Genomic DNA, 14296 nt, shown 5'->3' with positions numbered 1-14296 from the left:
GAAGCTCAGCGTGTTGGTATGCTTATGGGACAGTTAACTGGCAATGCCCAGCGGGAGGTTACATCCTGGCCGGACGATGCAAAAGACACTGTAGAGCATATAATAGCTGGACTAAAAGCAGCTTTTGAATCCACTGCTGGCAGCCGGGCTAAAATGAGGTTCTTTGGATGCAAGCAAAAACCTAGAGAGAGCGCAAGAGACTTTGCCTTAAACTTACAGGAGGCGCTCAGAGCACTTAAATTAGCAGAACCTGCCTTAGCCCCTGGAGCAGATAAGCTGCTGATAGACCAATTCCTGGATGGACTCTCATCCCCTTCCCACCGGGGACAACTGAGCATGATGGTGATCCAGGATCCAGGACTAACATTTGCCCAGCTAAAGGATAGAGCCATCCGCCTCCAGCAGGTGGAGGAGCCGCAGGATATAGACTCTGTTCAACACCTTACAGTGGCACCCCAGCAGCCAGTGGTGCCGGTGACATCGGCCATGTCAGCTGCTGTTGCTAACCACCTGGAGCCGATCACTAATGAGGCTCTACATCAAAAGCTTGAAGCCCTTACAGACACTGTTGCTTCCATGGCTAGAATCGTCCAGGAGCTGCGTGGATCCAAGTCTGCACCCAAGATTGAGCTGGCGACCAGCAAGGAGGATGTCCCATGGATGAGGCCTAGGAGATACCAAGCGACGAGAGGACGACCCAGCGACCGCTACCAGCCGGATGGACAGCCCATTTGCCGCCGTTGCAATGAGCCAGGTCACTTTGCCCGTGAATGTGCTTTAAATGGGGATCCCCTGGGGAGGCGGGCCGCTCCTCAGGAATGAACTCTCAAGGTCCTTCACCCTGGCACGACAAGTATGTGGGGGGACGTCCAGTCATCCCCATCGTGCTGGATGGCATTCCGCTCAACGCCTTGCTGGACACTGGTTCCCAAATATCATCAATTCCGCATGTCCTTTATAAGAGGTACTGGGCTGATTCAGACGTTAGCAGTGGTCCATCTAATGTTGCATTGAATATATGGGCTAGCAATGGTGAATTAGTACCACAGGTTGGTTTCAGAGAAATGACCATTAAGGTTGGGAGAGTAGAATTGCAGAATCAGGGTATTATCATTGTTGATGTGGACCGACGAGAACGTGAACCAACTATGCTGCTAGGAATGAATGTAATTGAAAATTGTTTTGCAGAGGTAATTACTGTCTTGCAGCAGATCGTCGAGACTGCCAAACCTGGGCAACAGAGACTCCTGCAGAAGGAAATTAAAGCCTTGATGCTGAAGCAGCAGGTAGAAATGTCAGGAGGTGAAATTGGCAGTGCAAGGGTAAGTGACCCAATACCTATTGTAATTCCTCCCAAAACAGAAATGCTGGTCTGGTGTAGAGCCGCAATAGGCATCAGAGGGCGAGACTATCAGGCCCTGGTAGAACCCGTGTACTCAGACAGTAGGCCCACTGTACTGACGGCCAGAGGAATAGTTGAGGTACACAGGGGAAGAGTGCCAATACGCCTTCTAAATTGTGGGGAAGATGAGGTCACCCTACCAAAGTATGCTACCATGGCTAAGCTATATACGGTTGATAACAACGCCATCACCACCGTTGAGCCCTTGAAGCCGTCAAGTCAGGCGGAAGACAATGGCTCAGAGGGAAAGCTGGAGGATTGGTGCCAAAAGCTACATGTAGGTACCGATTCTACACCCTCCCATCAAAAGCATGGAGTATACCGAGTAGTGAAAGAATATGAACAAATATTCAGCAAACACCCATTAGACTTTGGGCAGATCAAAGGGGTAGAGCACACTATACCCACAGGTAACCATCCACCCATAAAGGAGAGGTATAGACCAGTACCACCAGCTCACTACCAATGCGCCAAAGACATGCTCAAAGAAATGAAAGAAGCAGGGGTAATAAGAGACAGTTGTAGCCCCTGGGCAGCCCCACTAGTGCTAGTTAAGAAAAAAGATGGGACCATGAGGATGTGTGTAGACTACAGACGGATCAACCGCATTACACACAAGGATGCATACCCATTACCTAGGATAGAAGAGTCATTGGCTGCATTAAAATCCGCTACTTACTTTTCCACCCTAGATCTGACTAGTGGGTATTGGCAAGTTCCTGTGGCAGAGGCTGATAAGGAGAAGACAGCATTCACCACGCCGATGGGCCTCTGTGAGTTCAATTGTATGCCGTTTGGACTCTGCAACGCACCTGGAACCTTCCAGCGAATGATGGAGTGCTGCCTAGGACATAAGAACTTTGAAACTGTCCTCCTGTACCTGGATGACGTCATAGTCTACTCCAAGACCTATGAACAGCATCTACAAGACCTGGCAGAAGTGTTTGAAGCCTTATCCGGATACGGCATGAAAATCAAGCCATCCAAGTGTCACCTTCTAAAGCCAAGGGTACAGTACCTGGGACATGTCGTGAGCTCAGAAGGGGTAGCACCAGATCCTGAAAAAGTTACCGTGATCAGAGATTGGCCGAGACCCACCAGCGTGAAAGAGGTGAGGCAATTCCTGGGACTGGTAGGCTACTATAGAAGATTTATAAAAGGGTTCACGAAGCTAGCAGCTCCCCTACAAGACATCCTGGTAGGACAGTCAAAGAAGTCTGCAGCCCGAAATCCTCCTTTCCAGTGGAGTGATGAGAGAGAAGAGTCCTTTAAGAAGTTGAAGTGGGCACTGACAGGAGAAGAGATCCTGGCATATCCAGATTACCATCAACCCTTCATTTTGTACACGGATGCCAGCAACGTGGGACTGGGAGCAGTATTGTCTCAAAGGCAGGAAGGCAAGGAGAAAGTTATTGCCTTTGCAAGCAGGAAGCTCCGGCCTACAGAAAGAAACCCAGAGAATTACAGCTCCTTCAAGTTAGAACTACTGGCAGTAGTTTGGGCTGTAACAGAGCGTTTCAAACACTACCTGGCAGCTGCAGAATTTACCATCTTTACTGACAACAATCCGTTGACCCACCTGGACTCTGCAAAACTAGGTGCACTGGAACAGCGGTGGATAGCCCGACTGTCAAACTACAACTTTGTCATCAAGTACAGGGCAGGCCACAAGAATGGGAATGCAGATGCCTTATCCCGGATGCCACACTCGGGGAACGTGGAAGAGGAACCGGAGGGTCTGGAAGAAATTGAGCTGCCGGCCTTTCACCGTCCTAAGGTGGGACAGTATCAACCGAGTGTCTACCAAAAACAACAGCAGGCAACTCTCAACCCATTAGCACACCACGGATGGGCTGACACACAAGACAGCGATCCAGCTGTGAAGCTAGTGAAAGAACTGCTTACACAACAAGGTGCTTACCCTAATCAGAATGCCCCAGCTGAGACGCAACATCTCTGGAAGGAGAGAGGTAAATTGTTCCTGTACCAAGGGAAGCTCTGTAGAAGGCACACCAATCCAAAAACACATGAGTTGGTCTGGCAGATCATCGTGCCCAAGAGAGATGTCAAGATGGTTCTGGAAGCTTACCACAACGGTGCTGGTCATTTTGGTTGGAAAAAGTTGGAAGTGCTCTTAAGAGAAAGATTCTACTGGGTTGGCATGAGAAAATCAATTGAAGATTGGTGTAGAAAATGCGGACCGTGCAACCTCAGAAGAAAGGATCAACAGAACCAGAGAGCTCCACTCCAGTCCATAGTAACCAAGCAACCACTCGAGCTAGTTGCATTAGACCACGTCAAGTTGTCACCAAGCCGGTCTGGCTATGTCTATGCCTTAACCATCGTGGACCATTACTCACGCTTCTTAGTGGTGGTACCCGTGAAAGACCTTACAGCTAGAACAGCAGCTAAAGCATTTCAGACGTACTTTTGCAGACCCCATGGTTACCCAGAACAAGTCCTTGCAGATCAAGGTCCAGCTTTTGAATCACAGATTTTCCAAGAATTCTGCAACATGTATGGCTGTAAAAAGATCCGCACAACAGCATACCATCCCCAAACAAATGGCTTATGTGAGAAGATGAACCATATTGTGATTGACCTGTTGAAGACCTTACCAGAGTCAGAAAGAAATCAATGGCCAGAGAAGTTGCCAGACCTAGTGGACTTGTACAATCATGTCCCGGTGAGTTCTACAAACTGCACCCCCGCTTACCTCATGCGTGCAAGGCCCGGTAAACTGCCAATTGATTTAGATATGGGAATTCTGAAGCCAGATGCAGAAATTCAAGAATCCAATTGGGATACCCTACGTCAGCAGCAGTATCGCCAAGTACAAGAGTGCGTAGAGAAAAGTCTCCAACAAGCTAGGGGAAGACAGGAGAGAACCTTCAACCAGCATGCTCTAGCAACCCCATTGCAACCTGGTGACCAAGTTCTCAAGAGGAAACGGCGCACAAACAAATTGGATAATCAGTGGGAAACCACCCCATATACAGTCTTACCATCCAGTATGGATAATCCCAAAGTGTGTCTAATCAGTAAGGATGAAGGAAGGACATCAGCTGTCGTGTCAAGAGATCAACTCAAACCGTGTCCTGAAACCCTGAAGACACCAAAAGTCACCTTACCCATACAGGTACAACCTGTTAAGGAGGAAGAAGATGTATTCCATACAGTCTTAGGAGATTTCCCAAAAACATGGCCAAATTACCATGGAGCAGTAGTAGTCCCAATGATCGCCTTCCCTCAAGTGGTGGAACCAACATCAGAACCCATACCACAAGAAGTCCCAAGACAAGAAGAACTGGAAGTCGAAACCGTAGAGGAAGAACAGATTCCTGGTCCCAGTGAGCTTGCCAGTCCTACAGTCAGTCCACTATCCTCACAAGTACCAGAAACACCAAATAGGTACACTTCCACCCACACCATTATGCTAAGTACACCCAGTACACCAGCAGTACGCAGGTCACAGCGTAGTACTCAGGGTCAGATACCAGCAAGATATAAAGACTAATGTGAAATTGCATATAAAATGTACATATGTTATAATGTTTATATGAAAAACCGTAACAGTTTAGTGTACAGAAAAGGTGAGAGAAGAGTGGTGTAAGGTGGCAGCACGGAGAGTTACAACTTGATCACATTGTTGGTGGCCCGAGGGCCGTGAGGTCTACTGCACTTACGACCAGAGTAGAGACACCTTTAAGAAGTGTTTGTTGATTGAAATGTTTATTTAATTGCAACGTTAAGACCAAAAGCCCAGTACCTACAGAGACTATACTGTATGACCACTTACATATTTTTGAACATTTTGGACTCTTTTTGAGCTTTAAGGTTTTTGTATTTTTTCCTTTTGAGACTCTGTATATATACAATTGTTGTGATAACTTGTTTGTTTGTTTCACAGTCCCGGAGTACTGTTCTTCACTAAGGGGGAATGTGGCACCCCAGGGTTGCCACAGTAACAACACAAAGGGTTAACTCCCCACACACAACACCAAGACCTCCTGGCCAGAAGGGGGAGACCAAGCTGCTTCCCTGTACATTCTGCTGGGGGGGAGGAAATGGTCAGAAGTAGTTTCAGTTTGGAAGTTCAGTGCAGAGCACTGAGGAGACAAGATCTCTGCAGGTTGGAAGCTGGCTTTAGCTCACCTCAGGATCCACTGACCAATTCCAGGCCTAGCTGAGGGTCTGAGGAAAGGAGACAGATTACACAGAGAACATTCCTGGGAGGCAGAGCATTGCTGAGCTCATCCCCAGTGGAGCACACAGAACGGATGCTGGATCCGAGACTGCAGGTTACATGCTGCACAGTTACCACCAGAGAAGTGAAGATTCCAGATCTTTCACCTGTACCACAGACACAAGCAACAAACGCAGAGTTCAGGAACATACTAGTAAGGACTCGAGTTGCCTGTCAGGTCGGTACCTAGGAGCAGAGCAGAGCAGAGCAAGCTGCATAGTTCACTCAGCAGCGGGGCCACAGACACACAGTGCAGGCAAGGAAGCCAAAACGGCCCGGCTGGGTGGGAGAAGCCCTGAACCCCTCACAGACTCCGTGGACAGTACTCTGCTGAATGCCATCTACAGTAAAGGACAAAGAAACTGCAAAACCGTGAGTCTGCCTGTTTATTGTGCTCGTGTCCTGCACTCCCCCCATAGACTAACACACTGCCCCGGGGAAAAGGCTCTACCCGTGGGGAGCCGTCCCATCTCAAGCTGCCTTCCATCACCCCGGAGGTTCTGCAGCAGCGGTGGTCATCTCTGATCACATTCCACGGGTGGCGTCACGAACATAACCCCCCTTTTTATTGTGGAACCAGGGAGCACGGACTGGGCCACGACACCGTGATCCCCTTTCCAGAAGCAACCCCTTGGCCCGGTTCTGGGTATCCCCTTAACCCCTGGCGACACAGACTACTAACTCGCCTTCCTTAGCCCTTGGTGGTTTGGGTTAACCCCGACTTTGAGTCCCTATGGGGGTCACCCAGGGAAGATGCTGCAGCCTCTCTCCCCTTCGTTTGCCGTTTGCTTGTCGCCTGGACCAGGCCACTCCAGCTGCTTGCCTCCTGTGACCTATGGGCCCTAACTGTGGCTACGTGGCTGCGGCTTTTGTGGTGTTGTGGCGTGGGCTTGGAGAGCCCCACACCGGCAGGTTTAGCAAAAGAAAGCTGGATCTATCTCCGCTTCGGGATCTGCCGCCCGTTTGGGCCTGGTACTCTCTAGCAGTCTCCTTACTTCCCACTCCGTTGCTCTCTCTCTAGCTGAAGATGGATTTCGGGTAGCACTCCTAGTTGACCGTTCTCCCCCGTCGGTAGCCACTGCGCGGACGCTGTCAGACTACAGCAGCCCAGGGGAAGGGGTCAGCTCTCCTCGGAGCTCCCTGGACTCTGCTCTGAACCGGCTCACATCTGGGACCTTCACTGCTGCTCCTGTCTGAGCTTCACTTTCCTGCTCCTCACTCCTCCACACTCTGCTGCAGACTCTAGACTGTTTACTCCTCCTTCTCTTTTCCCTTTTTGTGCCTGCCTACGCCACCTAGCAACCAGACTCTCTTACCACACCCCTTGAGAGGAGATGGAGGCTTTTGGCCCCCTCCACTATTCCAGTGAAGGTGAAGGCTTTTCCCCCTCCTGGGATCCCCAGGGGTCCTCTCATGGGTACATGTGTGAGACCTGATCACTATGCGCCTGTGTTCCACACCCCGATCAGCCTTCTGGATTACCTGTATTGTACTGTCCCCAGCATGGGTGCAGTACTCAGTGGTGCCTGACCAGGTCAGGGGCGCCACAGATCTTGTATCGCCTTTGCTTTGGGACACGCACCCAGGTCTCCACCTGCCTGAAAGCACAGCTTTGTCAGCCATACAGGGATCAGCGGTGCCCGGTATCCTCCACTCAGCTTTATAATAAATAAATTAAATGTCCTTTTGGCTCAGACACCTGATTTGTCTTAGAGGTGGTGACAGTCTTCTTAAACTCTTATGTTCTAGGCGTGCTGTAGTGCTACAGTTATTATTACCTGATAAACTCACTGACTCCATTCTAACATTAGCTATGTCATAGTTCTCTTATAGCCCCATCTCCAGAATCTCCAGTTGTTAAGATAGGGCTTGGAGGCAGTGAGGGATTTGACTGCTGATTGCTACCCACTCAAAAGTGCTGCCATCAGTGTCATTGGTCTAGGCTGAGGTAGCGTGGCCAATCACCGGAGTGGGGATATACTGTTCTTAACCTTCTCAACTCACAAAGTGACTTTACACTTGTCTCCACACTGCAAATGAATAAAGGAAAAACGTTTGCCCTAAACCAGTTCCTATGCCTGCTTCTAGTAGACTTGCTGTGACTGATGCTAAATCTAAACCCCAGAGGGTGAAAAACCTTACATGTCCTTCTCAGTTTTCACAATGTAAAAGTGACATAGTTAAGTCTATAAGCCCTCAACTAGCTTCTTATAATGAAGTGAAGTCCAGGAAATGATGTGAACAGAAGCTGCAAAAAGATATAAATAATACCAGTGACTATAAAGGTGGTAAATGACACAAACCACTCAGAAATGGAAAGTCTTACTGTCTCGGGCGGAGGAGTTTTGGGGAACGCTGGCATTCGGGTCCGGTGCTTCTGCTCCTCTGTGGCTCAAGCACGGGGCCGGACCCGGGGCTCTAGCAGCGCCTCCTCGCCCACGAGTTAAAAGGGGAGGTTTGGTGGTGGGATGTCGGTGACGCCACCCACGGGCTTGTGGTGATGGTGGGCACCACCGCTGCTGGTGACGGGGGTTCCCGGGAGCGATGGTGGGGAGCAGCTGAGGTGTTGGCCCTTCCGTGGGTAGGGGCTGCTGGTCCCGGGGCCCCGGTTGGGGGGGTTGGATTGGTGAGTAGGGGATAGGTGCAGGTGCAGATGCGGGGAGGCAGCGCGGAAGCGGGGCAGCATTACGGTGCAGCGCTGTGCCGGATGGCACTGGTGTACTCACTCAGGTAGTCAATAACAGTCTCTGGTAAACCAAACGGCTGGATGGACGGGGCCCGCAGTCAGCTGCATTGTCTTCACTCTCCCCGGACGGGTTGATGGTGGCTGTCTTTCCCTGCAACTGTGTGTTTGACCCCTATGGATTCCCACGGGTGGTCTTCTCCCCGGCTTGTACGTGTCTGGAGAGCCTGTTTTGAACGCAGGCGCTGGCCCTTGGATCTCTGGCCGTTGGCGGTGGCTCTTATCCGGACGGGTTGGGCTGTTGCCTTCTGACGTGACTTGGTTGGGAATGAACCCCTGAGGTCCAGACTGCAATCAGAGAATTTGACCGTTACGGCGGCTTCCTAGCCTAGTCGGGGTCTGAGTACCCTGCCTTGGTGCTTAGCTTCAATCCGCTCCCCGGTTCGGTACCGGCGGGCCAACGCCCGACCCCGGTCCATTTATTTCCATTTATTTGTGGCTATCACACTTTCCATGATCCTTTTAACTACTACTCCTTCCCCATCGGTGGATTCTCTGAAAACCTGCAAAGATTGGATTTATTTATGATTGTTTTCATTGCCATTATGTTATTGTATTATGCATCCCTCTATTTCTGTGCCTGTGCCTTCATGTCCTTGCTATCTACACACCGCTTGTTACATTATACATACCTCCGTGTCTTTGTGCGTCTGCCGGTTGGCTGATTGCTGGAGGGCGCTTACATGACGCTGCCCACTCTGGGCACATGCACGGGAGCTATGGAGACGTCCGCTCTCCCGCGCATGCGCCCTGTTATGCAGTGGTCTTCTGTCTGTTTCGTCCTCTGGTCTCCGCCCCCCGGTGCATGCGCAGTAGTGGCCACTGTAATACCATGATTCATTACACCTGCGCTGACTCCTTTACATGTTGTCAGCGCTCTCAAACAGATTACCTTCTTGAAAAAGCACCTAAGCAAAACAGACGTTGGAGCCCTCCCTCCACCTCCCCGCTCTGCCACTCCACCAGGTAATCTCCGGCCCTTTGTCCGCGTCAGCGATGCCTTTGGCATCTATTTACACTGCTCCTTGCTGACATGGTCTCTTACTTTATATCTGTCTGCAGTACATTCTTCTTTTCCATACTTTTTTACTTTTTTCCTGACCCTTACTTTCCTCCACCTTTTGGATGGTCTGGTTTGCAGGTGTGCCGCTGTCCACCATAGCAGCATTCTTTTACTTTCTTGTCTACCCTTTGGCATTCCCTGTTTAATACAGGTTTATGTATCTGGGCTGTATATATTTAATTTACTCTTTTTGCTGCTTTGGTCGGCACTGGTACTTCTGCTTACCGCATCATCCCTCCTACTTTCCCCTTCTCCTACTTTTGGACTTTTGGACCTCCTCTCTTATATTTATTATTTCTGTGTTGATGTATTTGTACATATCCCATGTGGTCTGGTCATGATGATATAAGGGGGCTGCATAGGTTACGCTGGTTTTTTTTTTTTTTTTTTTTTTTTTTTTTTTTTTTTTGCCAAACCCCTGTTATTTACAATTGGCCTCTAATCACATTGATTCATACTTTATCTGAGCCAACTTTTTCTTTGCAGCCTGGGGTTTGTTTTTTACCATTGGTGGGCTGCATATGTAGTGATTTCTGGCCTTACCCTCGTGACCATGACTATATACATTTTTCCAGTGTTTATGTAATTGTATACACCCCATGTGGTCTGGTCATGATATAAGGGGGTTGCTTAGTCTATGCAGGTATTTTTTTGGCCAAACCCCTGTTATTTTCAACTGGCCTCTCATTTTTTGCAGCCTTACCTCTGTGACCCACAGCTATTTTTACACCTTATAACCACAGGGTTTGTTTTTGACCATTGGTGGGCTGCATATGTAGTGATTTTTGGCCTTACCCTCATGACCCATGACTATTTTGTAGCCATCTAGTTAAATACTCCGTCCGGGGTTATTCCAACCTTTTTAAATCCCTGTAGCCCTACCACTGTGACTTACGACTATCTCACTGTAATTTATTGGCTACCTCCACACGACTACAGGGGCTTTCTTTGGCCCTCGGTCCTTATTGTGGTACCCTCCTCTTTCACTGAAGCCTTTTATAGAGCCACCTACCTGGTTCTTTTACAATTCTCTTTATGTGGCAGGGTTAATAGGGGTGGTGTGTTGGTTTTATTACAATTGTGTTCTTTGTTGTATCCATCATTGTCATCCATCCATCCACACCTCTTTGACCTCGATTTTATCATTTATCTTGCAAACTTTTTGATTGTTTTGATACTAAAGATTAAATATTTTGATATTAATATTCTCTAATAAACATTACTTCTTTTGCATTATTCAAGTGCCATTTCCTTCTTTGTCCTCTTTGTATAACACACACACAGTCTCCGCTTCAACCTCCAAAACTCCACTCCACTCAACTGACTTTTTCCCGCCTCCAGGCTTGTGAACTCCTCGGTGGGTGGGTGGGGCCAACCACCTGGCTCCGCCCCACCTGGTGTGGACATCAGACCCTGGAGGGAGGCAACAAGGGTTTTTGTTTGACGGGTGTTCCTGACCAGGTGTGTGTGTGTGTGAGATGTTGTTCTGTGACCCCCTGGGGTCCAGGGCATCACACTACTACAATCTCTTCTATGAATAAAAGAAAAGAGCCTGGAACATGGGGTACGGCTGGTAAAATCTCGCCCGGCCAAGAGCCTCTATCAGAAGAGTCTTCACCTTCCCAAAGCCCAGACAAAGCTCATCCACGGTTGGATTGTGAAACCTCTACAGACCCTGCAGTTAGACCTGAAGAATTTGTAAAAGCAGAAAATTCTAAAAGCGCTCATAAATATGACGGATTTGGTTCTGAGGGAAATGACTGATTTCTATTAAACAAAAATATCACTGTAGCATTTGAAAAACAAACGCAAATCCTGCAGGCGACTATGGAGCATCTTAGTCAAAGAATCGATGAAAATGAAAAAAAGATCGTAGTAGAGGAAAAAACTGGATCTTTGGAAAAAGTCCAAGATCTTCTGCGAGAGATTCAATACCTCCGTACAAAATTAACAGATCTGGAAGACTGCAACAGAAGAAATAATATCAAATTGCGAGGAATTCCAGAAACTGTTGTGCAAAATAAGTTATCAGACTTTGGCCACATCTAGTGGCATAACTAGAGTCTGATAGGCCTCTGTGCAAAACTTTGGACCAGCACCCCTCCTGTATTTTGGCCAGATGGATGGGTGTATAGTGCCCTAAATGCTATAAAAACAGTCTCCCACCCCTCTTTATGAAGTAATGGTCCCCTTTTTCTGGTATAAATGTCAATCTGGGCAGAATAAGAGGGCCCCAGGCAGTTTAGAGGGCATGGTCTCCCCTACCCCACTGCATTCCCAGCCCCTCGATAGATCAGGTGATTGAGGTAGGTAACGTGATTAACATGCAGCAAAAGTGTATACTCCAACCCCCCCCCCCCCCTCCCTCCTTATGTACAGTGCAATATATAACTTGGTGCTATGCAAAATAGAACAGGGGTTGGAAATTAATTTTCCCAAAGGAGAGACCGTGACTGTTGGGGAGGGCTGGACCAAATGGCTGAAATTTAATTTTGATATTAACATACCGTTAATTCTGAACGATATTAAATGATTTGTTTTTATATTAAGTATACTGACAGCCCCTATATATAGTATGAGACCCTGCATAGCCCAGTATATACAGTATGAGCCCTCACATAGGCATATATAAACAGTTTGAGCCCCCATAGACCTACTCTCCTCCCTCTTCATTCCCTTGGGTATCCACTTCCTCTTGATGCCGATGTGTACGTGGTGGTTCCAGCCGATGACGTCATCCCGATGGATGCTTCCCTGGAGCTGCATTGCCATTCTGTATTCCCAACAGCATAATTCCAGGAGAGCTCCCTGCCCGGCAATTTGCGCCAGGAGAACGGGAGCGAGGTGAATTTCTGTGGGGTGGGGGGGCACCTAATTGGGTAATCTGGCCATTGGCCCCGGGCAGTAGCCCAGATTGTTCTCACTATCTGCCAATTATGTCCCCCATCATGGGGCCCCATTCCAGGTGTATGTCCCCCATCCTGTGCATTGTAAGGTCAACATTACAGCTGCAAAACCTTGGTTACGTAGGATCTGCCAATCTATCACTAAAAGGTTCAGTGGTCTACCATCAAAATGCTCCATATCATCACCATCTAGCCAGCTCATGTCCAAACCAAAAACCCACCTTCATTCCAGGCCGTAATTTTTTTTTTCTTAATCTTTTTAACTTGATGCAAGTTCGTCCTTTTTGAAATGATTTAAATTTTAAAAAAAAATAAAAATTACTTATGCAGCTGATCTTTTCTTTACAGGGTGTGATTCGGGTTTTGGAAATGCCACCGCTCAGAAACTGGATCAAATGGGTTTCAAAGTGATTGCAAGTGTGCTGGATTTGCAAAGCCCAGGTGCCAAGGATCTCCAGAAGAGATGCTCAGATAGGTTAACCATTATTCAAATGGACTTGACCAAACCTGAGGACATAAAGAAGGCTCATCAAATTATACGGGAGAAAACTGCTGAAGATGGTATGTTTCTTTGAATATGCACAAACTCCCATGACAATACATGGTACATGGTACCATTTTGGCCTTGTACTCGTAGATATGTCTGAATTTTTTTTTTAGCTAAATAAGATTAGTAAGGTATAGCATTTCTTAATTCTCCAAATTTAAGAGTAGAGTTGGAGAATGAGTTAACTCCTTCTCAATCAGTGCATTTGTTCTGATGGGGAGTTTTTAAATCTTTAAACTCTTCCATGCTGATTTATGATGACCTCAAAGTTGGGCTGAACTTCGATGTTGTCATAAATCCACTTAGGCCAGGGCGTCACATGTGCACATGGTCTATCAGGTCGTCACAGGGTATTGTGCAATCTGCCCTTCTGCACAGTATCCACATCCTCCTTTTGTTACGGATCCATGTTCTTTGGTGTTGCGAAGATCAGAGCCAGTCAAAACCCTAGGAACACATTACACCCACACTCACCAGACACACCATTGGGGGGCCTGAAGGAAATAGGGCCGCCCATTTGGGCGGTTGGATGGGGAAAGTGGAAGGAGCAGGAGTGGAGTGTGGTGGACTCTCAGAGGGAGAGGTCACCGGTTTGGAGCAGGGCTCCTGAAGACTACTAGGTGGCAGACGTTGGTCTGGGCCTGGTAGGAGCTGGAACCCTGGTCGCAGGGGATCGTTTCAAGGGGCACGGATTGCAGAGGAGGATAGCCGGCGGCCCTTGAGCCAACTCTGGGCAGGGGCCAGGGCACGACGGGGTACGCGGACCCTAGGCCGGGAAGTAGCTTCAAGCGTCCTGGTAACTTACCCGATGGGGGTGAAGTCTTCAAGATTCATCCCTCACCCCACTCCAAAATCGGGGTACTAGCGCAACAAGGGGATAGGATTTTATGGACTGTGTTTTGGAAAAATTCCTAAGCGTGAACCCTGAGAGCAAGTTCACTCTGTTAGCCATACGGGTGAGCGAGACCCGATTTAGTTCCATACTATAGGGTCCAAATAGTGAACAAGGTGCCACAGAAAAGGTCACAGGCTAACAAGCAACACCAAGGGCACGGATCCAAGCGTGCTCCCTCCTTGCTGCAGCGGTGCTCATAATTCTTGTTTACAAGCTGTCGCTGTCAGAATTCTTGGATGCAGAAACCCTTTCCTTTCCCAATGGCACCCCTTCACTGCCACCACCGGGCCCCGGGCACAACCCCCTACCCACGGAGGGGTTAGACACACCTTGCTGCCATACCAAAGCCACCGAGCTTCCCCCCCCCCCCAACCCCCCCAAACAGCAGAGGTGGTACTCTATCTTACCACACACTGTGAGTGGCGTCACGATCTTCTAACTCCCCAGTACATACTCCCCTTTTCAAATTCGAGTGTCCGCACGAACCCCCAGGT

The 14296-nt window shown here is 48.6% G+C and overlaps 1 protein-coding gene across 1 annotated transcript in view; it reads left to right on the top strand.

Moving 5' to 3' along the window:
* Window positions 1–14296, top strand: part of HSD11B2 (hydroxysteroid 11-beta dehydrogenase 2) — an 81749-nt gene that overhangs the window by 54393 nt on the left and 13060 nt on the right. Inside the window, exon 2 of the mRNA XM_075325711.1 lies at window positions 12709–12921. Coding sequence (XP_075181826.1) covers window positions 12709–12921 — 213 coding nt within the window. The remainder of the gene's footprint in view (window positions 1–12708; window positions 12922–14296) is intronic.

The sequence above is a fragment of the Anomaloglossus baeobatrachus genome, chromosome 10 (genome assembly GCF_048569485.1).
Source record: "Anomaloglossus baeobatrachus isolate aAnoBae1 chromosome 10, aAnoBae1.hap1, whole genome shotgun sequence".
Classification (NCBI taxonomy): domain Eukaryota; kingdom Metazoa; phylum Chordata; class Amphibia; order Anura; family Aromobatidae; genus Anomaloglossus; species Anomaloglossus baeobatrachus.
The sequence above is the reverse complement of the archived record's forward strand: the minus strand, read 5'-3'. Positions and strand labels throughout refer to the sequence as shown.